Source organism: Torulaspora globosa, chromosome 5, assembly GCF_014133895.1.
Source record: "Torulaspora globosa chromosome 5, complete sequence".
Classification (NCBI taxonomy): Eukaryota; Fungi; Ascomycota; class Saccharomycetes; order Saccharomycetales; family Saccharomycetaceae; genus Torulaspora; species Torulaspora globosa.
In genome coordinates, this window is record NC_050731.1 from 142,219 (window position 1) to 165,866 (window position 23,648).

The 23,648-nt window shown below is 46.7% G+C and overlaps 14 protein-coding genes across 14 annotated transcripts; 7 read left to right on the top strand and 7 right to left on the bottom strand.

Moving 5' to 3' along the window:
• Positions 1–824: 824 nt before the first annotated feature.
• HG536_0E00760 (uncharacterized protein) lies at positions 825–1,505 on the bottom strand (the record flags this gene model as incomplete). The annotated part of the gene is made up of 1 exon (XM_037283943.1): positions 825–1,505. One exon carries the CDS (start codon positions 1,503–1,505, stop codon positions 825–827), a length of 681 nt encoding a protein of 226 aa, XP_037139839.1.
• A 790-nt stretch (positions 1,506–2,295) lies between these two features.
• On the top strand, positions 2,296–3,360 carry HG536_0E00770 (thioredoxin-disulfide reductase; the record flags this gene model as incomplete). The annotated part of the gene is made up of 1 exon (XM_037283944.1): positions 2,296–3,360. The coding sequence occupies one exon, from the start codon at positions 2,296–2,298 to the stop codon at positions 3,358–3,360; it is 1,065 nt and encodes a 354-aa protein (XP_037139840.1).
• Positions 3,361–3,406: 46 nt separating this feature from the next.
• CDC12 (septin CDC12) lies at positions 3,407–4,642 on the bottom strand (the record flags this gene model as incomplete). The annotated part of the gene is made up of 1 exon (XM_037283945.1): positions 3,407–4,642. The coding sequence occupies one exon, from the start codon at positions 4,640–4,642 to the stop codon at positions 3,407–3,409; it is 1,236 nt and encodes a 411-aa protein (XP_037139841.1).
• A 745-nt stretch (positions 4,643–5,387) lies between these two features.
• Positions 5,388–6,518, top strand: TRP4 (anthranilate phosphoribosyltransferase; the record flags this gene model as incomplete). Its single annotated transcript, XM_037283946.1, has 1 exon — positions 5,388–6,518. One exon carries the CDS (start codon positions 5,388–5,390, stop codon positions 6,516–6,518), a length of 1,131 nt encoding a protein of 376 aa, XP_037139842.1.
• Positions 6,519–6,633: 115 nt separating this feature from the next.
• On the top strand, positions 6,634–8,910 carry SPC110 (Spc110p; the record flags this gene model as incomplete). The annotated part of the gene is made up of 1 exon (XM_037283947.1): positions 6,634–8,910. One exon carries the CDS (start codon positions 6,634–6,636, stop codon positions 8,908–8,910), a length of 2,277 nt encoding a protein of 758 aa, XP_037139843.1.
• A 6-nt stretch (positions 8,911–8,916) lies between these two features.
• On the bottom strand, positions 8,917–9,255 carry CNL1 (Cnl1p; the record flags this gene model as incomplete). The annotated part of the gene is made up of 1 exon (XM_037283948.1): positions 8,917–9,255. One exon carries the CDS (start codon positions 9,253–9,255, stop codon positions 8,917–8,919), a length of 339 nt encoding a protein of 112 aa, XP_037139844.1.
• Positions 9,256–9,476: 221 nt separating this feature from the next.
• HG536_0E00820 (uncharacterized protein) lies at positions 9,477–11,237 on the top strand (the record flags this gene model as incomplete). The annotated part of the gene is made up of 1 exon (XM_037283949.1): positions 9,477–11,237. One exon carries the CDS (start codon positions 9,477–9,479, stop codon positions 11,235–11,237), a length of 1,761 nt encoding a protein of 586 aa, XP_037139845.1.
• Positions 11,238–11,463: 226 nt separating this feature from the next.
• On the bottom strand, positions 11,464–14,364 carry EAF1 (Eaf1p; the record flags this gene model as incomplete). Its single annotated transcript, XM_037283950.1, has 1 exon — positions 11,464–14,364. One exon carries the CDS (start codon positions 14,362–14,364, stop codon positions 11,464–11,466), a length of 2,901 nt encoding a protein of 966 aa, XP_037139846.1.
• A 352-nt stretch (positions 14,365–14,716) lies between these two features.
• BCP1 (protein-transporting protein BCP1) lies at positions 14,717–15,565 on the bottom strand (the record flags this gene model as incomplete). Its single annotated transcript, XM_037283951.1, has 1 exon — positions 14,717–15,565. The coding sequence occupies one exon, from the start codon at positions 15,563–15,565 to the stop codon at positions 14,717–14,719; it is 849 nt and encodes a 282-aa protein (XP_037139847.1).
• Positions 15,566–16,132: 567 nt separating this feature from the next.
• CTM1 (cytochrome c lysine N-methyltransferase) lies at positions 16,133–17,872 on the top strand (the record flags this gene model as incomplete). The annotated part of the gene is made up of 1 exon (XM_037283952.1): positions 16,133–17,872. The coding sequence occupies one exon, from the start codon at positions 16,133–16,135 to the stop codon at positions 17,870–17,872; it is 1,740 nt and encodes a 579-aa protein (XP_037139848.1).
• A 100-nt stretch (positions 17,873–17,972) lies between these two features.
• Positions 17,973–18,617, top strand: ERP5 (Erp5p; the record flags this gene model as incomplete). The annotated part of the gene is made up of 1 exon (XM_037283953.1): positions 17,973–18,617. One exon carries the CDS (start codon positions 17,973–17,975, stop codon positions 18,615–18,617), a length of 645 nt encoding a protein of 214 aa, XP_037139849.1.
• Positions 18,618–18,817: 200 nt separating this feature from the next.
• On the top strand, positions 18,818–20,134 carry UBA4 (Uba4p; the record flags this gene model as incomplete). Its single annotated transcript, XM_037283954.1, has 1 exon — positions 18,818–20,134. The coding sequence occupies one exon, from the start codon at positions 18,818–18,820 to the stop codon at positions 20,132–20,134; it is 1,317 nt and encodes a 438-aa protein (XP_037139850.1).
• A 64-nt stretch (positions 20,135–20,198) lies between these two features.
• On the bottom strand, positions 20,199–22,070 carry TFC6 (transcription factor TFIIIC subunit TFC6; the record flags this gene model as incomplete). The annotated part of the gene is made up of 1 exon (XM_037283955.1): positions 20,199–22,070. One exon carries the CDS (start codon positions 22,068–22,070, stop codon positions 20,199–20,201), a length of 1,872 nt encoding a protein of 623 aa, XP_037139851.1.
• Positions 22,071–22,303: 233 nt separating this feature from the next.
• HG536_0E00890 (putative cystathionine beta-lyase) lies at positions 22,304–23,443 on the bottom strand (the record flags this gene model as incomplete). The annotated part of the gene is made up of 1 exon (XM_037283956.1): positions 22,304–23,443. The coding sequence occupies one exon, from the start codon at positions 23,441–23,443 to the stop codon at positions 22,304–22,306; it is 1,140 nt and encodes a 379-aa protein (XP_037139852.1).
• Between the last annotated feature and the right edge of the window lie 205 nt (positions 23,444–23,648).

Consider the following 23,648-nt stretch of genomic DNA (forward strand, 5'->3'; position numbering starts at 1 on the left):
GCCTCCTTTACTGATTTAGGTGTCGGGTACTTCTCGATAGCCTCGCATTTATTCTATAAGGGGTCTATCTTGTTGACTCCGATCTTATAACCTAGAAATTCGGTTTGCTTCGAAGCGAATTTGCACTTCTTCCGCTTCACGATCAGTTTCTTCTCTTGTAGAAGTTCCAAAACCGTATCTAGATGGCTCCAATGTTCTTCCATTGTTTCAGAGAAGATTAAAATGTCATCTAGATAGACATAGACGAACTTCACACCTCAGAAAAATGTCAGTCATGTATCTAGCGAACGTACTAGGTGCGTTTAACTAGATCAAAAGGCATCACAGTGTACTCATATTTCCCAGATGGTGTTACGAAGGCAGTTTTATATGTGTCGTCCGGATTCATCGGGATCTGGTGGTAACCACTGTGTAAATCTAAGGCTGTAAAAACTCGGGCATTTCCGATTCTGCTTAATAAGCTCTCAATTGTTGGTAATGGGAACGGCTCTGAAATGGTAATCTTATTCAGCTCTCTGCAATCACACAGTCGAAAAGAACCATCTTTTTTGTTAACTAGGACAACGGGCGAACTACACGGCGGACTTGGAAGGGACAATAAACTTCTTATCTAGGAGATCCTGGGCAAGCTTATTGATCTTGTTCAGTCCTTTGCGTAGTTTGATAAGCTTGGAACTGGAACCTTGGTAGTCGAGCGCCCTTCTTGATTTCAATACCATGTTTCACGGATGCATCGTCTAAGCTTGCAAATCTAGGCGGAAGGTCATTTCTAATGATCTTCTCATACTTTTGTTGAAGCGATAGAGGTAGCACATCAAAGGTACCTACAACCTTTGTTCACGGACAACCGCAGGGCTAAACCTCTTACGCTTGCAACCAGGGACTTCTCTCCCATCTCCTCCAGGAATCTGCTCCAATAACTCTTGAACGATTAACTCGGGATCACCTGGATAACCAGGGTTGTCAAGCGCACTCGCTGTCTCAGAAGTAGTGGTAACAGGAGATGGAACATCACATTTGGCTTTACCACGATGGCCAATGGATTTCCGGTCAATTGCTTCAAGAGTAGTGGTAGCAAGAGACATTTCAGGCCTTCTGGAATTACCACGATTACCAGTAGACTCAGGCTCAAGGTAGCTAACCTTGACACGATTTTCACAAGCTTTCAGGTTCGGGGTCGATTCCAATATTATTGACAAAAGTTTCGAGTAGCGGCGGAGGATAGGATTGGCAATTAGCAGTTGATAGTCCATACTCTCCAGGATATATGCCACTACTGGGATCTGTAAGTCTTCTACCGGAACGGTTAGACTTACGGCTTCCGTTGTCGTCGACGCATCGGTAGGGATAAACCCTCTGAATCGGAATGGTGGTGTCTCGTATGTCCTTAGGTTCAATGACTTCACCATATCCGCACGAATGAATGAAGTGGGCGATCCACTATCAAACAATGTTTTCATTTTTTGTCTTTTTATCAGGATTGGTCTCTCAGCCGGATCATCCATCTCTGGGATGGAGATATAATGTACAACTGGCTAGTTTCTAGTATACAGTGGTTGTTTTTCCGGACCAGTCTCAGTGTCCATGCCGGCTGGGCCTCGCCTTACGCTCTCGGCATTCACTCAAGACGGTGACCGGCCTTCTTGCAATAGAAGCATAAGTTGCGCAAGGCGTTTTTTGTCGCTTAACGTATTGAGATCTTCCTTGATTCCTAGGTCTTTTCACTCCACGATAGTTGGAACCGAAGACTGCAGACGGCTGTATCCTCGTCCGATACTCGATCGGTTTTTGTTGACGTCTATCGACTGGTACGCCCTCTCCATTGTTGAACGGTGTGTTAAGTTGTTCAATACCTAGGTTTGCTTGGGCTAACGGAATGATGCTGTTGAGTATCCTACTAACATCGGGCTCCTTCGTCGCTCGAACGACACATCCTGATAGTGCTGTTCGCTTATGTAGTCTTGAGCCCATTCTGCGGCTGGACCGTTAAGGTGTCTTACGAAATAAACAACTCTGGCGGCTTCGTTATGCCAATCAAATGTTCCCATGTAAAAGTTCATGTTGGGTCTAAGCTCGCTTGGAGTTTCTGGGTTCCTTTCTCCCTCGACATTAGAGCTCATGTCGTGGCGCTACCAGGACCTCCAGAGAGCTCATCGTCCGCTTCCTCGAGCCGCAGCCGGCTGCCAATGGCCTCTGAATCGTCTACCAGCTCGCTTTGAGCTCTGCTCTTAGCCGTCTGGCTGGCCTTTCTTGGCATTTAGTAAGCCGGGCAAGTTAATAAGCAGCACCAGCTGGATGAACGATGACGTAGATTTTACGAAGGTATATAAAGACAGGCCTCGAGACAGTTTTATGAGGATCTACAGGACACTGAGTAGCAGTATAAGAGTAGGGATGACAGCAACGCACCACAGAGTTACGATTATCGGATCTGGTCCGGCAGCACACACGGCAGCGATCTATTTGGCGAGAGCGGAAATCAAGCCAACGCTGTATGAGGGCATGTTTGCCAACGGGATCGCGGCAGGCGGTCAATTGACCACAACGACGGAGATCGAGAACTTCCCCGGGTTTCCAGAGGGCCTGACCGGCGGGGAGCTGATGGAGAGAATGAAGCAGCAGTCGGAGAGGTTTGGGACGGAGATCGTGACGGAGACGGTGTCGAAGGTGGACCTGTCGTCGAGACCTTTCAAGCTGTGGACTGAGTTCAACGAGGACAGCGAGCCGATCACGACGGACGCAATCATCCTCGCCACGGGAGCGTCCGCGAAGAGGATGAACCTGCCAGGCGAGGAGACGTACTGGCAGCAGGGCATCTCGGCGTGTGCCGTGTGCGACGGGGCGGTTCCGATCTTCAGGAACAAGCCGCTGGCCGTCGTGGGCGGCGGCGACTCGGCGTGCGAGGAGGCCGGGTTCCTGACCAAGTACGGGTCCAAGGTGTTCATGCTGGTGAGAAAGGACCATCTGCGTGCGTCGACAATCATGCAGAGACGGGCGGAGAAGAACGACAAGATCGAGATCCTGTACAACACGGTTGCGCTCGAGGCCAAGGGCGACGGCAAGTTGCTGAACGCGCTCAGAATCAAGAACGTCAAGACCAACGAGGAGAGCGACTTGGCCGTGAACGGCCTGTTCTACGCGATCGGCCACACGCCCGCCACGAAGATCGTCGAGGGCCAGGTCGAGACCGACGAGGCAGGCTACATCCAGACCGTCAAGGGCTCCGCAGAGACCTCTGTGCCAGGTTTCTTCGCCGCCGGTGACGTGCAGGACTCCAGGTACAGACAGGCTATCACCAGTGCGGGCAGCGGATGCATGGCCGCACTGGACGCGGAGAGATACTTGACCTCGTTGGAGTAGAGCTAGCATATATACTTTGGATATACACGAGATAGCTATCGCACCATTAGCGTTTCTTCAGCTGTAAGCTTCTCACTTGCTCCTCTAGTCTCTTGACCTTGTTTTGTATCTCTTCCAGGTCACCGTTGAGTCTGGCTCTTTCGTTTACGATGTTCTGTTCCCATTGTCTGAATCTTTGCTCTTCAGCCTTTACCTGATCTGTGAAGTACTTCTTCAGAGCATTTTCCTCTTCTTTATACTTGGGGTTATGGGAAAGCTTTCTTGCCGGCGCCCTCAACGGGATCGTCGATGAGTTCTGACTGTTTGGATCTTCGGAAGGCTGCGTGTTGCCTTCCAATCTCAATCTTCTGTACGTCTCGTAATGAAGCTCCTCCGTGGTGAGGATCAGGTCAAGTAGATTGGTCCTTAGCAGCAAACTTCTCAGCTTGCGGAAATCGCAGTGGTTGTCGTTCTCTATCTCGACGATCCCCCATGGGTAGCTCCTGCCGATGACCTGTTTTCCCTGGCCGTTGTCGATTTTCTTCTCAGACCCAATGATGGCAAATGGCATCGATTCGATCAGCTGTCTTGCATGTTCCATGGCAGCGAGGTCCTGGTTCGAGTTGATGTCAGACTCTCTTTCTCTTTCTAAAGGTGGCGTGAAAATACGGATCTCCTGCGCCTCTATAACCTGTCTAATTCTCAATTTGAAAGCAGTCAGTTCCTGCGCGGTCAGAGTATCTGATTTTGCGATGACGGGGATCAAATTCGCCCTCGTGGAAATCCGCTTCATGGTCTCAATATCAAGTGGCTTCAAACCATGGCCCGTAGGTCTTATGAAGTACAGCACCGCATGAACCCTGAGGTCAAATTTCACAGCGCGGTAAGGCTGTTGTTCCTGCCGCATAAAGCTATCGTGCTGGTCATCGATGAAATCGATAATCGATTGCCACGATTTGTTGTTGTTAACGTTGTCGCCGAATCCAGGCGTGTCAATCACGTTGACGCGCAGACTGAAGTTTTTCTCCTCGAGGACTGCCCTAATCACGTCGATCTCAACAGTCCTCCTTATGGGCTGGTGACGACGCTGCTGGTTATCGGAATGTTTCAAAGTAGTCTGGAATAATGTATTAATAAATGTCGTCTTACCAACTCCACTTTCACCGCACACCATCATGGTAAATGATCCGCCCCTCTCGCTCACGATCTTGTATCTCTGGTTAGGTAGATTCGAGATCCCAATTGATTGTACAGCGCCATTGTGCTCCACAGCGGCACCCGCCGTAGCAGCCTCCACAGTCATTCGCAAGAACTGATGATCTAAACACCTAATCCAGCCTCAATGCTATCCATAAACCACCGATTTTGGCGTTTTATTCACTTGAAACAGATCGGTATGATCCAAACTTCGCGAGAGGTTGCATTCCGGTCGTTTTGTACGTCTCAGGCCGGGTAAAATATCAACATCACGTGATTCGCGGCTACCTTCGGCGGCTATAAAGCACCAGCTTCGATTCTCAATGGCATGGTATTGCTGACGTGCGGACACTCGACATGCTCTCTTCTCCTGTCTCTTCTTCTTGCCGCTTCAGCAAGTGGTGTGTAAGGAAGAGCGAGCTTTACAAAGCCGCCGATCGTTTAAAAAGGGCACTCACAGCTTGAGAAAACAAACAAACTGGTGAATGCTGCTGGGATGCCTCTGGAGTGCAAATGACAGTACCAGTGATCGCAACCAACCAAGGATGACGCGGCGAGAGATCCTGCTGGGTCTGCCATGAGATGTGGCTGCCGCGGTAAACATATGCCGGTAAAGTGGAACGCTCGGAGGACAGCACAAGAAGAGGACGCAAGGAAGGCTAGTTGAGCAGTCGGACGATACAGAATGAACGACAAGAGTGATTGGTAGGATGGTTGCAGTGCGGTTCGGGTCACGTGATCTAAGAGGTCTCTTCAGTAGGCTGTTGATGTGCACTCTTGAGCGAGTGGTAGTGCTATCAGCACTATTTGCTGTTCAAGAGAGTGGTAGCGGGTATCGATAGCAATCGAACATGGATGTGGTAAAGGGATTGGTCCGTTATACGAAAAAATTGCTGGTTGTTCCACCCCAATTGACTCCAGAGGATCTTTACCATGCTATTGGTATTATCATTGAGGCTCTAGCGAAGGAAGCGACTTTAGAGGCGGAAGAGGTTTTGCAAAGTTACATTCTGGTATCCAGCTTCTTGACTTCGCTTCGAACCACGGGCCTAGATCACAAGGCCGAGTACATTGCAGAAGCTGCAAAAGCGGTGCTTAGATACTCAGATACAGTGGACTTGTCGTCGCATGTCAGGGAAGACGAAGTGGTGCTGGATATTGTTGGCACTGGGGGCGACGGGCAGAACACGTTCAACGTGTCCACGTCTGCTGCGATAGTGGCTGCAGGGATCCCGGGACTCAGAGTGTGCAAGCATGGCGGCAAAGCGTCGACTTCCAACAGTGGCGCGGGCGACCTGATTGCGAAGCTAGGGTGCGATGTTTCTAAGGTCAACCAGAAGACGGTAGCCACGTTGTGGCACAGCGGTAACACTTTCCTGTTCCTGCTCGCACCTTACTTCCACAACGGGATGAAAATGGTGGCCAAAGTCAGACAACTGATCGGGATACCTACCATTTTCAACGTGCTGGGACCTCTAGTCCATCCTGTCAGCCATGTGAACAGGAGAATCCTGGGCGTGTACTCCAGAGATTTGGCTCCCGAGTATGCTCGAGCCGCGGCGCTGGTGTACCCTACGAGCGAGATTTTCGTTGTCTGGGGCCACATCGGCCTTGATGAGGTCTCTCCGGTCGGTGGCACAACCGTCTGGCACGTCGATCCGTCCAAACCCGGCAATGTCGATACATTCGAACTGAGACCGGACCTGTTCGGCCTCCAAGAGCATGAACTGGCAGAATGCAAATCTCTGGGTCCTGCTGAAAACGCACACATCCTGAAGGACGAGATTCTGGCTGGTAGGTATCGATTAGGGGACAATAATCCGATCTACGACTACATTTTACTGAACACAGCCGTCTTGTACTGTTTAAGCCAGGGAAACAAGGATTGGAAGCTAGGGGTCGAAAAGGCTGAGGAAAGTATCCAATCTGGCAGTGCACTGAACGCTTTGAACCGCTTTTTGTCAGAAGTTCAAAATATATAGATGGTGATTAATTTGATCTGTATAATACGAAGAACGCGGTACAAAGAACAATAATACACAAACAAGTAGAAGGGAAACAAAACCCTTTCGCAAATCAAACTATTTGAAGTCGTTGATGGACGAGACTGTTAACAGGCCAGCTAGAGACCTGAAGAATTTTGAGTTTACACCCATAGGTTACGTGAAGGAGAAGCAAAATGGGAAGCGAACAAACGGGCCGATTAGTGACGATGACCATGGCATACCGAGGAGGAAGACGCGTAAGATGAGCCTTGACGATAGTTTTAACTCTACCAGGATGTTCAATGATGAGTCGCAGCTGGAAGAAACTTTGCCTCATGTAAGGCAGGAGAAGGAAAACACCAATGTCGATAAGAGGAATTTGATGCAGGAACTGAGTGAAAACGCTGTCACGTCGAATCCTTTGCGAGAGCAGCAGGAGAAATTGCATAAACTCAATACGGAGAACTACAGTCTACGATTAAAGTGTAACTCGCTGCTGAAGTTTCTGAATAGCGTCACGGATCAAGGCGAATTGAAGAAAAGTCTGGGTCTCTTGGAGGAGATACAGGAATGGAAGCAGAAATTCGAGAAGCTTCAAGGGGAAGTTTTGAAGTTAAGGGATGCGAACGAGCAGCTGCAGTTGAGCGTCAAGGCTCCTCAACTGGCCACACCGCCGGATACGAAGGAAGAGCTGGAACGACTCAAAGAGAGATACGCAAAGCTAGAGGAGGATACAAGGGCAAAGCATGAGCAGAATCAGATCAAAATTGACATGTTGAAATCGGATCTTAATAATCTTAATGTAACTTTAGCAACGAAAAACAATGACTTGGAAGAGAAGGAACGGAAAATCGAGCGATTGAGGACACAGTTAGAGGAGTTTGATCATCGAGGGAGTGCATCCCTCTTAGAGCTTGAAAGAAGTCTTGATTTGAAAAATGACGTTATCAAGAGGTTGGAAGACGACCTGGCGAAGTTAGAGAAACTGGCGAAGGATAAAGACAATGATATTTTGGAGTTTAAAAGAATAATCAAGAGGAAGGACGACGAGCTGTCAAAGCAGTCGGTTAGCCAAGTGCGCTATACCCAACAAGAGAAGGTTATTAGAGACAAGACCGAAGAAGTTAGGCGACTGACAGAGCGGAATAGAGCATTAGATCAGAGCATAAATCAGATTACTGTGGAACACAATAAGCTTGAGAGAAAAGTAGCAGACTTTCAGCATTTGAAAGATGAGCTGGAGAGTCAGAAAAAAGAGCTAGCACTCGCGAGAACTAAGCTAAAAGAAGCAGAAGAGCTATCTGCGAGGTTTCAAAGTCAAATTATAGAAAACACGACCAAGAACTCCGAAAAAACATCTCAGCGGGTAAAGGAGAAAGAATTGGAGATTAATAACCTGAAGGATCAACTGCGGAGGCTCCGACAATCTCAGGAGACGCTTCTGCAAAAGGCGAAAGCTGATGATAATTATGAAATAGAGAAGATGGAAAGGGAAATTTTATTGCTGAAAGAGGAGTTGAAAGTTATCGAGGAATCTCATCAGAGAGAGCTAGAAACCTGGAAGTCTAAATGTGACTCCCTTAATAGGGAAAATGAAAGGATAGTTCATCAGGAAGTTGGTTCTATCGGTGCGATGAAAAAAAATCTGGACGAAAAGCTGTCAGAGATTGAGCGGTTAAATAAGTTCTTGGAACAATTAAGATTTGAGAAGTCAGACTTGGCAGAAAAAGCTGTTCAGCTGCAAACTTCAAAGGACCGCTATAAAGAAGAGCTCAAAAAAATTGTCTCCAAATTCGAGCATCTATCGAAAGAGTATATTAAGCTCAGAGAAAAGAATGAGACTGGCGGCGACGATGAGCTCTCTAGGTCGTTTAGGGAAAAGTACAATTCGATGAAACAGCGGTTGTTAGACGAGCTGAAAGTTCTGCAACAGGAGAATTTGGCCCTAGAAAGAAAACTTATGGAATCCAAAGGTAAGAGCGTTGAGAACGGTACGTCTGCACGCCGGTCAAACACAATGTCGCAGGATCGGATAGACTACTACAAACTGAAATATCACACCGAAGTGAAGCAAAATGATGATTTAAGGACAATGAATGAGTATTTGAATCGAGTTTTACGGGCCATATCACAGCACGTCAGACTCGATCTAATGAAGATTCGGAACGAAGTCGATCCCGAGCTTCCAGCCTATCTGGCTCAGCGCAACCAATACCCCTTTGCGCACAACTTGGCGCCGCTCCAGCGCCCCAAGTTTAAGACAATCGCCCTATTTGTCCAAGCCTGCGTACGGATGAAGCAAGCCGCTTTGAGACACCGATGGGATCAGCAGCGGATACGCTATCTTCAGAGAAAGATGGCTCTTGAAGATGACCGTGTAACTTGGTGAAGTCGCTCAACTCTTCAACTGCTTATAATCCTTGAGGACTCGCGCCAGTCGCACCTTGAAGTTTTCGGAAATGACGGCGATCTGGTCCAGCATGTCAAAGTGGTTTTCGAGCTCCTCGCATTTTTTCAGAATATTGTTGAGCCCTTCGATATTCTTCTCCATCACTTGATCAATGATCTGCTCCCGTATCAACTCATTTTGACGTCTACAGATCGCCGTGGTCTCCAATTGGATGCTGGCCACGTAATCGTTGATCTTATAGAGTAAGTAATCGTAATCGATGGTCAGTCTGTCGATCCCCAGTGGGTCTTCATTCGGCACGCTCGTGTTCCCACTAGTAGACATTGGTCGAGTTCTGCTACAAACACTAACTGACGAGCTTTAAAAGGTTCCTAAGCAGTTTTGAACGGCTGTTGGCCGATGTCTTGAAGCTTTTCACTTAGAAGCTGTATATATAGTTCGGCTTGTTGTTAGTCTGCTAAAAAAGGAGACATCTTAAACAAAAACTGGCAAGTCGATAAGGTTACTATTGACAAGGAAAGTTATCGAATTGGCTTGGAATTGCTATGTCGCAAGGTATATATCTCACAGATGCTCCAGTGAGAAGACCGCAGCCCGTAGGGAATCCGTTGTTGAGAAAAGTGCAAACTGCTTGTAGACTATCTCTGCCTGAACCTGATTTGGCACTGAATCTGGATGTGGCTGATTACATCAACGAAAAGCAGGGACCCTGTCCTAGAGATGCAGTTATTGCGATTGTGAAATTGATCAACAGCAGAGACACACATACAGCGGTCTTTGCGTTGGCTTTGTTGGACGTTTTGGTGAAGAACTGTGGCTATCCGTTGCATCTACAGATCTCTCGTAAGGAATTCCTGAATGAATTGGTGAAGAGGTTCCCCGAACACCCTCCAATGCGTTATTCGAAGGTTCAGAGACTGATTTTGACTGCAATCGAAGAGTGGTATCAGACGATTTGTAAACATGCAGCGTACAAGGAGGATTTGGGTTATATTAGAGATATGCATAGACTGCTCAAGTACAAAGGATATGTGTTTCCCAAGATAAACGAATCTGATTTGGCAGTTTTGAGACCAAGCGACCATCTGAAGACGCCAAGTGAGATCCAAAAAGAGCAAGAAGTGGCCCAGGCAGCAAAGTTGGAGGAACTAATCAGGCGTGGTAGACCCGAAGACTTGAGGGAGGCCAACAAACTGATGAAAGTTATGGCTGGGTTCAAGCAAGACAATGCCAACGAGGCTAAACAAACGATTTCGAATGAATTGAATAAGCTTAAGCGAAAGGCGGATCTATTGAATGAGATGCTATCTTCTTCTGATTCAGTTGATCTACAGGACGATACGATCGTATCGCTATACTCCAATTTGAAGGGTGCTCAACCTAAATTTCAAAAAATTATTGAAGAAGAACACGAAGACGACAATATGGTTCAGGATTTGCTTAAGTTCAACGACACAGTAAATCAGCTTCTTGAAAAGTTTGATCTCTTGAAGGCCGGCGACTCGAGTGCTGCTTCGCAGATCCATCCTTCAAACATCGCGCCATCTTCGGATTCCGATGGAACATCCAATGCCGGCAATGGTGGTACATTGGCGAAGGAAATCAACCTTATTGACTTTGATGATGATGAAGAAACCCAATCATCATCTCCTCAGCCCGCTCAATCAGGATCTGGTGATGTGGTTGCAGACCTTTTAAGCGACTTGACGGATTTGTCTATTTCCTCTAATTCTGCCTCCCAGAGTTTCGGTTTAGGTGGTAGCATCTCTTTGGGTGCTGGACAGCCAACTTCTGCGGTCTCCAACACATCAAATGCTAACAGCTTGGACTTGGATTTCCTGAGCGGATTCTCGGCACAGAATTCTGCCTCCAGCGTGTCGAATTCTGGTCAGCAAAAAATCGACGATTTCAAGCTTCTGGCTGACTTCGGAGATTCTTCGTCCTCTGCTTCTTCTGCAACAAAGGTTTTGGCCAGCGAAACTAAAAATCTAAAGATAGAGTTTGATATTAAAAGAGAATCGGACTCTACGATCGAGCTGAAGACCTGCTTTTCGAACGTTTCGTCCTTCACTATCACGGACCTGACCTTTTTGGTAGCAGTGCCAAAGTCTATGGGCCTGAGGTTACAGCCACAATCAGGCAGTTCCCTTTCCGCGTTTGCAAGCAATGCTGTCACTCAACAGGCATGGATAGACAACGCTTCGGCTGGTGCTACAAAACCACTCAAAATTAAATGGAAAGCCACCTACAAAATCAATGGATCTCCTGTCGAGGAGACAGCCGTTTTTACTCTCCCAAAGTTGTGATTTATCTAGATAAGCAAGTCTCGCTATTCGTGAGCACTAGCGGCAGTATATATTGATTGCACAAATCTGTATTCATTAGTCAAATTTGTTCGTCTCGGTAAAACCTTTAAAGAATTGTTTTATGAAATGCCTTTGTGATATATTGGTATATACAAGTGCTTTATAAAGTTCGTTAATCGGCTTAAAAAGAATGCCATGCGATACGTTATGAATAACCCCGTTTTCATTATTTTTGAAACCGTTCTAATATTTCCTGAGGAGTGGGTGATTTCATGTCTGGATTTGGAGCGGAATGATTAGGTTTCAGGTGGTTTGTAGTTGCTTTGACTTTCTGCTCCATTCGTTCGGTTGGTTGAACTGGTGCTGATGCAGCCTGTATATGAGGGCTCAATTTCTGCTGTTGCTGCTGTAACTGCATTCTTCGCTGCTGTCCTGATTTATAATAGCTCTGTGCAGCTTTCATTGCCGTTTCCAAGGACAGCTCCGGCTTTTGTGCCAGTATCTTCCTCGAATAGCTCTCGACAATTTCACGCTCAGTAAGTGGCCTTTGAGAGGGGGCTGGAGCAGAAACCTGCCTAGCGCCTGAATCCCTAGGTAAGCTGCTATTCACATAATCCATTCCAGGTTTATTAGCTACTCGACTCTGCGTGACATTGGGGCTTGATTGACTAGATTTCTGCTGTAGTCGGCTCTTAACATTTCGCCTCATTTGTATGTCTCGACGCAAAGCTTCATCTCGTTGAGCTTTCAGCTGAGACATTTCTGCTGGCGTTGGAACCTTCATATTCTTGCAATCTAAGGGCTTCCGCGGTTGAGTTGGGTTAGGTCGTGGAGCATTTTCCCTCTTCTTTATGTTTTTCCTCATGGCCTCAAACATGCTGGCCCAACGCAGCCTTCTATGACCCCTTTGAATGGACTCCGGACCAACGCCCAGAGGAGAAATCCTTCTGTTCTGTTTCTGCTGGAATTTATGTGCTTCCAATAACCACTGATGAACGCTGTGAGCACGAGGTCCTTTGAGGTCGCTGAAACTGAATCGCTCATTCAATTGAACAAATCTTTCAAAGCATTGCCAAGGAGTTCTGCGCTCAATATTCGAAAAGTAGGACATAGTAGGCCTATGAGTCATATGGGCGCTTATAAGCTCCCAGTTATATGCATATGCATTAATATTCTTCACCAGCTCCTGATCGTCTTCTGGAAGCCATATAGTTGGCGTTCTATTCTGTAAATACTTTAATGACGGAGCAGGTGGAGGCTTCAAGTAATGACTTCTTCTGTTCCCATAAAACATTCCCCTTCGTTTGCTCAATTGCACTAGAGACTGCTCCTCTTCAACAATTTGTTTCTCAACTAGCTTCAGGAAGTGGTCGTCTTCCAGAGTAACCAAAGATTTCGAAACAGCAACAAAAGGTAAGCTCTCTAAAGCATTACTTTCGGTTTGTGTTCCTATATATAACGGAATCTCTTGCGCAATTGTTCTAGCTGTCTTGTTGAGTTCATCAAAGGACAAATGCAATTTGAAAGGATACTGTGAAAATCTTTTTCCGTCATCCTCCTTTTCGTTTGTGCTGTCCTTTGTCAACTCGGTAGGGAAATGTTCCTTTTGAGAGTCGGAACCTTTTTTCAATAACTCTACATCGATGGCTTCAACTTTTTCATTACACATGGCTTCAGCGGCTTGCTTTTCATCCAATACGGAAGTCACATTCTGCTCAGTTGCTTCAATAGACTCTGTATCCAGTTCTCCAGACGATGAGCCAGGTTCGTTCCCAGCCAGCTCAATAGGCTGTATTTGTCTGTCTTGTTGAGTATGATTCACCACATTCTCACAGGCGCTGCTATCCCCAGCCGTATCAGAACAAAGCACTGATGTTTCGTCTTTCGCGTCCGCTGACAAATGTTTGATAGGTCTTCTGCTAATACAGCACACTTTACCAAATGACCAATATTCCATCACAGCGTGTGCAATTGTTGCGCAAACCGCTATCTTGTATTTGCGGCCTTCTTTGAAATCAGCCTGCATCCACTTTGCTTCCTCAATAAGAGTACGATAATGTGAAGGTTCTTCCTGCCACGCATCAACGAATTTTTTAGGCTGCCTCAGAGACCATAACCCAAGCCTTCGCAGCTCCTCGATCCTTGAACTCACAACGGTTATTCGGCCTTCGCTGAGAGCATTGTTCATAATATCTGTAGTGAGAACTTTATGAGCCATAGGTATCAGTTTTATGAGTGGTAAAGTCTGTACCATATACTTTAACTCCGCAAGCGGCAAAGCTTGCGGTATCTCGGAAGGAACAATTTCCTTCATAAGTAAGTACACTGATTCCTTGCTATTAATGTTGTTTTCCTTGAAATAATCCATCGGTTCTATACTTTTCCTTGAGACTTCATCCACCAAATAGTTCCGGCACTTCTTTGTCCCTCCCAGCGGGGTGGGTTCTGCTGGTGTGATGTCAATATCGGGATAATAAATGGGCCGGTTGGGCACAGAAGGAATGGGGGAAGCGTAGATGGAAGCAGACCTTGCCTTACCGAACTCGTCTGCACTTGATATCAAGTTAGGGACCGAACTCGAATGAGATTTCGTACCGCTCTCTAGTGTGTTCGGTCTGGTATCTCGATTGATCTTTAGTTTCTTCTCTGGAGGTAACTCGCCTGCAGCACTCTCAGTCAGCGGCCTTTTGAGCTCGCTTTTAACCTTTTGCGCCATGTATGAATCTGCAGTGCTACTTCTTGGCTGCTCGTTCTTTACCTTTTTGGCAGCATCAACATTCCTAGGCGCTTTCTTCGCGCTACCCACCACACTGCCAGGCTGGTCGGTACCCATTGGTGACCCCGCTTGCCACAGCTGTCTCGGTAGCGTATCGCTACGAAACCGCAGTCCCTTTTTTATATCATTCTGTCGCAGGAAGCTATCCATCTCAGCCTTCAAAGCCTTCTCATCCCTTATCGTAAGCAACTCACTCAATCGAGACATGCAATACAGCTCCACCAGCTTGCGATTCCGCGTTTTGACCAAGTCCTCCACATGCGTCTTACTCCCACTTCCTGAGTCGTCCGAACGACTGCTGCTAGACCCTATAACAGTCCTTCTCGGTGGCGACGGTGATCTTGAAGACATCTCGGCGCTTATCTAGCTTATATCTGTTTTCAGGCCGAGTTACCCTGATTAGGCGATCCCGCAAAACAGCCAGATAGCTCCTAGCAGCAAAAAACACCCAGCGAAAAGCGCTTCAAAGAGACGTGTTTCGCTGCCTCTAAGCGCTGGAACTCAATATGAAAAGCTTCAAGTCGCCACAACCCTTCTTGTAACAGCTCTTATTGCCTTCCAAATGCCCTTTTGCCCCCGTCTTTCTCGTTTACCCTCCTCTTTGTGGCTCGTCGCGCAAAACTTTTCGCCCCGGCAAGAGCTGCTCGCTCGTCCAAAACGATACATATACAAAGACATATATCAATAGAGACGTGGCAGAGGACTACTTCCAGGAAGCGATCTCTTGCTCAAGTTCGTTGATGCTGTCGACGAGCCCCTGGTGGTCGACCACCATGTAGGAGCTGATGATACCTCCCTTTGACTGGGATTCGCACTTGATCTTGGCGTGTTTCTCGAGATAACGGTCCTCAGGATGGAAGTAGTCGATCTCTGCTTGCTTGACACGCTTCTTAGACCTGGCGCTAGTGTCTTCTTCGTCGTCGCTGTCGACGTCGAAGTTCACCTCGTATTTTCTGCTGAGGATGATGTAGAAGTCGTACTTCTTGTCGTCGCCGAGCGTGTTGGTGACATCTTCGAGCGTTATCTTGTAGAGAGGAGGCATGACTTCTGCGGGCATGTTGATGAGACGCTCACTGATCACCAGCGCGCAACTTTTGGTTTGGTTGGAGTCTATCGATTGCAGGAACGCGGCCAGTTTCGGTTCCGCCTTACGCAGATATTGGGCGTAGTCGCTGTCGCGGTGCTCTTTGTAGTTGATAAACGACAGAAAGCAGTATGGGTCTGATTCTTGGCCGTCGGTCTTGATCGTGGTGGTCGGAGACTGTAGCATGAGATCTGCCAGCTGACTGATTTGAACTCGGCTACTCTCCTGCGGTCCCAGCAGTTGACGTAGAAGGTTTTTAAAGGCGTGGAAGTCTACCTCTGGGTTCCCATTAAAGAAATCAAAGTCTACGTTGACAATTTGTTTGCCACCGTCATCGTCGTCGTCGTCGTCGCTGTCGTTCTCTGAGTCGGTACTGCTGACATTGATGTCAGATTCTTCGCTCGGTTCGTTTTCGTCCACCCGCCTCTTTCTATTGCTCACCTCGGATAGCTTGACAGCCTGGACCATGGTGATGAGACAGATCAATCGCTGGCGCAGGCCTATCAACGGTTTGACTTCAAGTAGCTCATCTCATTTTTTTTTCGACTTTCTTATATTGAGAAAACCAGAACTACTGGCAGCATGAACAAGTGACAGAAAATCAGTACGAGGCTCAAATCCATTTCTCTAGCATCGTCAGCTGGGGATTTACTCGCGGGAATTGTACTCATCTGTTGACACTGTAAAGCTCTTTTCGGTTTACGCCTTCGTGCCTGCATTTCTAGAGCCCGCCATTTCTGAGCTCCAAAGTATCTTGGCTTGATGATCGATCCCCTGGCTGCAATCGGACTGCCGAAAGCTGCCGAAGTCCGCAATCTTGCCTTGTTCAGCATATTTGTTAGGTTCGATGCCATTTCTCAGATACTGACATCTGTCGCGACGGGAAAATTCGCTCTAGATATTACAGATTCTGATGCTTTATAGAGCGAGGGCGCCATTGTCGGTTCCCAACATCGCTCTAATTGACTAATTCATGGGACACTTGTCGATTCAGGTATCGCATCAGCTGTACAAGACTTATTGAACCGATTTCTAATGAGCATGTCTTCCGTTGTCGACTGGTTCGCGAAGAATGCTAACCTGAAAGTGAACGGAGCCTTGAGTGTGGAAAACTCATTCTTTAAAGGCGTTCCAAGTGGCTATGGTTTATTCGTCGATCTCGCTTCCATTAATTATGATCCTAATGACGTTACAATTGAGCTATTGAGAATACCTAGGCTAGCAACCTTCAGTTTAGATACGTTATTGGAATTGATCAAGGATGAGACTCAGTACAGCTCCAAGGAAAATATGGAAAAGCTCCATGCAACGGTTCGTGCTGTTTTTTCGCAATTCCTAGAGCTAGATGGGTTGAAGAGCCTGCTAAGTGAAACTACGGTCCTTGTATTCTATTTCACCCTGTTGACATTGGTGAAAGAGGAGTATGAACTGCCTAAAACTTTGAGGTTTTATTTGGAAGACGTTCTTTTACAAGTGAAAGTAGACAATGCTCCTATGTTTTGCGAGCAAGCTGCGGAACTGTATGGCCAGTACTCAATGTTTGTTGCATTGAAAGACGTACTGGATCTGCTGGAGGATTTTTTTAAGAATAAGGTCAGCTGCAGTCGATCTGTTCTCCCGCTGTTGAGACAAGTGTATGCTGCCATTTCTTCACGAAGTCTGGAGATTCCTGATGAAGTTGCAGAAAACTCCGACGATTTTGTTGTGAACACGACGCTGGTGCCTCTGCTGGACTTCGCAAATCATAGCAATGACTTGAAGAATGCCCATTTCGATATTGACCGTCAGACCCGGGACGTCTTGCTCTTATTGGATGTGGATCGGATACCAGCTAATGCCACAAAATTTGAAATCTTTATCAGCTATTCGCCGGTCGAAGACTTGATCTCCTTCATCCACTATTATGGATTTGTCCCGTCAAGTGCTGATAAGTGTCAGTTCATTAGTCTATCTTTCGACAGAGGATATCTAAGAGAGCAAGAACCGATGCCCGCTGTCAATCTCAGATTATTTTACAAATGGATGCAGATAAACCCTGTCGTTCAACTGATCAACTTCCAAAACTGTTGGCACATTAACGACTCCACTGAACAATTCGCTTACTTACTTTTGGCCTTTATGCATTCACCTGATAGCGAATCGTCGAGCTGTTGGGCCTACGATCCCACCTGTTATCGCACCTTCTGGTATTTCCAAGAACACAGCAGTAAGAGAAAAGAAGACTACATTTCAATCAATGATTACAAGAGCAGGATCGCTTCGCTGGAAAACGACGATAGCGATTTGATTGATCTACCGCAGTTAGCGTGGTCAATGAGTTTCCAGGGCGACGGTTTAAGCACCCATCGCGGCAGATTTCCAAAGGACGAAGCATTGCAATTGGCACCATTTGATAATGAACGGACTTTCAGTAATGCGATAGACTTATTTGCGAAGTTCTTTCTCGGTTATATTGAATGGCGATTAGACAAGCTCGAAAACTCGGAACCACACCTAACGTCTCCTCCTTTAAAGCAGCTCGTCCGATTGGAGAAATCCGTCTTACTTCAATTGCTGCATGAGCCGCATTTGTACTACTGGAGTGATCGACAGGTGGATTGTGAGAGCTATGACTGCACATTGCGCCCGCTGCTGGACAGAGGTCATCGAGATGCCGATCGCAACGCCTCTAAGGACGTCTTGTCGCTGGAGAATTTGTCTTTGGAGGACTATCACCCAGAGGATTTTACTGATTTTCTTCAAGACGAACTGAAGCTTTATGCCAACTTAGTCTAGTAGTGTGCATTTTAGCGTATGTATACAATTGAATGAAGTTCTCGCGAAATGATTTGATCAAGATCTTGCTACATTTTGCACACAAACAAAGCGAACCTCGATGATGTTTGGCAAGCTATTGCACTTTCTCGCTTGGCAACTAATGCTTACATCGACCACAGTCAGAGGGCTGCATCTCTATCTGAAATCGGGGGAAACCAAATGCTTCTATGAGAACTTGGCAAAGCGAAATCTACTGATCGGCGATATAGATGGGTACATTGAGAAGGATGGCATATTCGTGGATGATCCTGATTTAAAGATTGGCATTTCATTGTATGAAACTTTTGATGATGATCATAGAGTGCTGAATCAACAAAACTCTCATAGTGGGGATTTCACATTTACTGCCCTTGAGACGGGAGAGCACAAGATTTGTATCCAGCCCATGTATCCGGTGAGGAATGCTAAAATAAGAATCTTTATAGAGCTCGATATTGGTTCTGTCCAGGCACTTGACAGCAGAATGAGAGATGACACAACGAGTTTACAGAGCAGAGTGTCGCAACTGATTCAGAGGTTGGAAACCATCCGTACAGAACAGAAAGCAGTGAGGCAGAAAGAAGCTCACTTCAGAGATGAAAGCGAAGCCGTTAACAGCAAGATTCTATTCTGGTCCGTTTTGCAGATTGCTGGGTTAATCCTCGTATGTGTCTTCCAGCTGCGATACTTGAAGAATTTCTTCGTGAAGCAGAAGGTTGTCTGATGAAGTGGTCTAATGAGAGAGGAGGATCAGTCAGAGCCCGTTACAGGTCTTCGAAAGCAGTAGGTTGATCAGTAAGCTGGGTTCCTTAGCATGTCGTCTCGTATGACCACGGTTGAAAAGTTTTAGCTCATCTCATCTCATAAGCTATAAGCGTTCAGGTTATGCCATAGAGGTTGGTCTGGCACTTCTTTTTGTTCGATATGGAGGCTTCTGAAGAGTTGAGAAAGGAGCTGACAGCTTTAAAGCTGGAAAATGCAAGGTTGCATCGAGAGCTGCAAAATAGAGAAAGAGAGCAGGAGAAAAGGTATCCGCTTTCTCTTGAAGAGTTCAGACGCTATGGGAGGCAGATGATTGTTGAGGATACGGGAGGTGTAAGCGGACAGATAAAGTTGCGTAATGCCAAAGTTTTAGTTGTTGGAGCCGGAGGATTGGGTTGTCCTGTGCTGCCTTACCTAGCTGGCGCAGGTGTTGGAGTGATTGGGATAGTTGACAACGATGTAGTTGATACCTCGAATCTCCACAGACAGGTACTTCACAACTCGACGACAGTTGGAATGCTGAAATGCGAATCCGCGCGCCGGGTTCTCAATAAGCTGAACCCATTCGTTGAGGTCAGAACGCATCCTGTAAGGCTGAGTAACGCGAATGCGTTTGAAATTTTCGAATTTTATGACATTATACTTGACGCTACCGATACGCCTTTGACAAGATATTTGATATCGGATGTTGCTGTTAATCTTGGCAAGACAGTGGTATCTGCGTCCGGTCTGGGCACAGAAGGGCAGCTTTGTATCCTAAATTACAATAATGAGGGACCCTGCTACAGATGCTTTTATCCAAAGCCGCCGACCCCAACTTCCGTTACCTCGTGCCAGGAGGGTGGTGTTATTGGGCCTTGCATCGGCCTAGTGGGGACAATGATGGCCGTAGAGACGTTGAAATTGATCCTGGGAGAGTATGAAAAAATTGGCTTTCAGCCTTTCCTGAAGACGTACTCTGGCTTCCCCGAACAGGTCTTGCGCACATTCAGGATGAGAGGCAAGCAAAGCAATTGTGCCTGCTGTGGCCAAACCCCGACAGTAACGAGAGAATCGATTGAATCGGGTCTCATAGACTATGATGCCTTTTGTGGTTCGAGAAACTATGACGTCTGTACCTCGGAAGAGAGAATTACTGTGGAGAAGTTTGAGAGAGAATACAGGACTCGTTCGGATTCAAACTACATACTGCTAGACGTGAGACCTCGCCACCATTATAAAATCTCTCACTTGTCAGACTCACATAATGTTACTGTAAAGGAACTGAGGGATATGGACGGTGAATTGGAAAAGCTACAAGCTCACATACCCAACATCAGCAAAGATAGTGAGGTCGTGGTGATGTGTCGCTATGGAAACGATTCTCGACTCGCAACGAGGCTTCTCATTGATCGATTCGGCATTCCTAGTGTCAAGGATATCAGCGGAGGACTGTTCAAGTACATTGATAAGGTTGATCCATCAATTCCTAAGTACTGAGTAGATTTTTGACTTTTTGTGTTGACGGAACTGCACAGTTGTTACTCCAATGCCTCTAATGAAGTTACGTCCCTAGCTTTTCTACCGTCAGAATGCCTGCATTATTAGCAAACGCATAAAATTGACCGCTCGACGTGCTCTCACACCATTTAACGCAGGATATGTTCACCCCATGAGGGTCTATTCGTAGTGCAATGACTTCGTTCACGCTCAACTTGAATGTTTCATATGCATGGTTTAGCCTATACTTTTCTTCTAACTCGCTGTACTCCCATTTCCAAAGTCTCAGTGAAGTATGAGTGTGGGCGCTGTTCTTGATACCAGTCAAGAGTCTCCTCGCAACATTATCAATGACGACGCTACCGTCAGAGCTTCCAGATAGAGATAACGGGTGAAGTCTAGAGGTGCCTATTGATACAATGGAGTTTTCTAGCGAGCAGACCGAGTGAATCGCAAAGGCGGCGCGCGGTACCACTGTCTTCAGGGAATTGGCGCCATCGCTGTTTATAATTGCATATAGTTGTGGGATATAGGCCATCGGCATGATGTTGGTGCCTCGGAAACGTGTTATGGTAGTTTTACTCGTGAAGATGTCCTTTGGGTCAAACACATAGAAATAGCCATCAACTGCCACGGTGGAGACTAAAAGGTTCTCGAACTCGGAATATGCAACTACAATTGATATAACATAGGAATCGTGTATTTTCCGATAGTACGAGGGAGTAGTTGGATCTGAAAGATCAAACTCGGCCACGTATCCGTTCTTGAAGCCGCATATTATTGTTGTGGGCGAAAGAAAATCGTAGCAGGTTATGGCAACTTTCGGCAGCTCGATGCACAATGATGGTTGATCAATTAGTTTGACAGCGAACTCTTGGGTGTGTTCAACTTCAAGCATTTTCACTGAACCGTCGTGACAGACAAATATTAACGAGCCGATTGACGACTCATTTTGGCATCCTTCATGCCATTTCAAGTTCCAGGTTTCACCGAATGTGTGTATCATCGTCTGCAATTTAGTAAAAACCATTGTATGGGGATGAAGCTTGTAAATTTCGATGCATGAGACGTTCCCTTCAGTCTCGAACATTTTCAAGTGTTCGTCCGACGGCCTGTCCATATACTGAGATAGGGATACTGCGAGATACTGCGATTCTTCATGTTCCTGTTTAAGCCAGGCAATATCAGTTATAAGGGCCCCAGTATTATACAAAAAGCCCGTCCTTCTGTCGTTTTGAAAAACCGGGAAGTCTGCCTTATCGTCTACGCCAAGCGACATTTCTGCTTCTCCAATGACAACCTGTAGCGGCTTGGAACGCTTTTGGAACATCTGGGCCATTTCCAACTCGCCCATATGGTGGCATTTCGTTCTGTTCGTGCCAACAAGTGCTTTGTAGACGTCTGCCGAAGCACAGGGCGGTACCAGATCGACAAAGTAGGGTGAATCGCTTTGCAGGTTTTCAGGCGGGAAGCAGAAGACGCAGGTCTCGAATCCTTCCTTGACCTTGGCCAAGTTCAGAAGTTTTTGCTTATTCAGTCCGTAAATTCGTTCGATTTTATCTCTCGCAGAAGACAGATCCTTCAAAGCTCGAACAACACGTCCTTTTTCTTCAAGAGTCGAGCTCGGAGTATTTGACCGTGAACCATTCGTCTTCGTACGCTTATATCCTTGGCTCTTCCTCGCTTTGTTGCCAATTTCCGGTTCATCTAACTCGACTACTAGATCTTCAAACGCCGGTATATATTCATCGTCGCCCTCCTCATTTACTTGGACATAATCATCACCGCTTTCCAGCTTCTTGGGCCCTCTTGCTGGTCTGCTCTTCGAAGCTGCTGGATCAACGGCAGAAGCGATTGCAGCAGCGGCAATGCTAGGATCCACCTTGGTCATTTCATTCTTTCTTGGACGGCCTCTACGCCTCTTCACAGGTATCATAGGATACACTACAAGGTCTATATTCTATACTTCTGAAGATGTAGAGCTACCTGCAGAAGTGGACCATTTAGACCCATAATAAAGTGAATCACGGATTACGAGCTTCAACAGTAGTCGAAGTCGACTATTTAATCTAAATCTGTCGAGCCCTCAAGGGCTCTGTAAGACTCCACAGTCGCTGGATGAGCGCTGGAGCGACATCGCGCTGTTCTTGGAGAGTTTTCTGCAAAAACTCATGTTGTTGCGTCCTGCACCTCATGTAGAGCATTCACCAGATCGTTGATGAGGTCTTCTGCAGATTCGCAACCAACGGAGATTCTTATCAATGTCTGGTCGACGTTAGGATCGGTCATAGCCCTCCATTCGACAAGCGACTCGACACCGCCCAGAGACGTGGCATGGTGGAAAAATTTGAGCTTCTTGGTGAAAGACTTGCACTGTTCTTTGGTGCTTAGAGTAATCGATAGGACCGGAGTGTAGCCACCTTCCAGCTGCGTCTTGACGTACTGCTCTGTCTGCAGGGATGAGTGGTACACAGCGCTGAGAACACCATTGAAGTCCTTCTGATGCTCGTGCAGGTATTTTGCGATCTGTGTAGCGCTCTGCGATTGCTTGTTAATTCTAAGCTCGTAGGTTCTAAGCGACCTCAAGAGCAGAAAGCTTTCTAGATTCGAGGCGTTCGTACCCAAGTAAATCCTATCATTCCTGAGCTGTGCGGCCACCCCAGGATCTTTAACCACCAGAACACCGCTTAGCAAGTCCGAATGGCCACCAAAATACTTGGTTGCGGAGTGCAATATGATATCAGCGCCGAATTTCCAAGCATACTGAAGAGGTGGAGGAGCAAACGTAGAGTCGACAAGAAGCAAAGCGCCTTTGGCGTGAGCCCTCCTTGCGAAAGACTCAATGTCTACGGAGGTACCGTATGGATTCACAGGCGTCTCTATATGCACAATGTCGCCCTTCGAGGCGTGCTCCTCGATATCCTCTAGCATGTACCTCTCGACGCCATAGTTTCTACCCAGTATCTTGACAACTGACTGACAACCATGGTAACTGTTGCCCATGAACACTCTCTTCGGATTGTAGTGAACCATAGCAGCAAAGAACGCAGCCACTCCTGAGGAATATACCACGGCGTTCCCCTCGAGGATCTCCGAGAATACTGACTCCAATCTCGTGCTGTTGGGGTGGGAGAGCCTCGAATAGATCGGAGTCTCGTCCATAAACTCGAAACTCTCACGTTCACTCCATGGAATCAACTCGTTCTCATCGTAACGAAAGGTAGTGCTAACATTGATAGGAGGAGCAACATCCGTCACCCTATTATCCTTGTCATCCGCGTGAATCAACGCAGTAGCTAGATCCACCATTGCTTAATGCGTCTTGAAGCTTTTCCTCAGCTTTCAAACAGATAATTGGGAGCCTAAGGTATTGCCTTTATGATGTATACCAGCACCAGTTATATATCCCATCAAAGCCACATTGCGAAAAGATAAGAGTTATGAGTTATGAAGTTAAGATAAGAGTTATGAGTTATGAGTTATGAAGTTATGAAGTTATGAAGTTATGACTCAT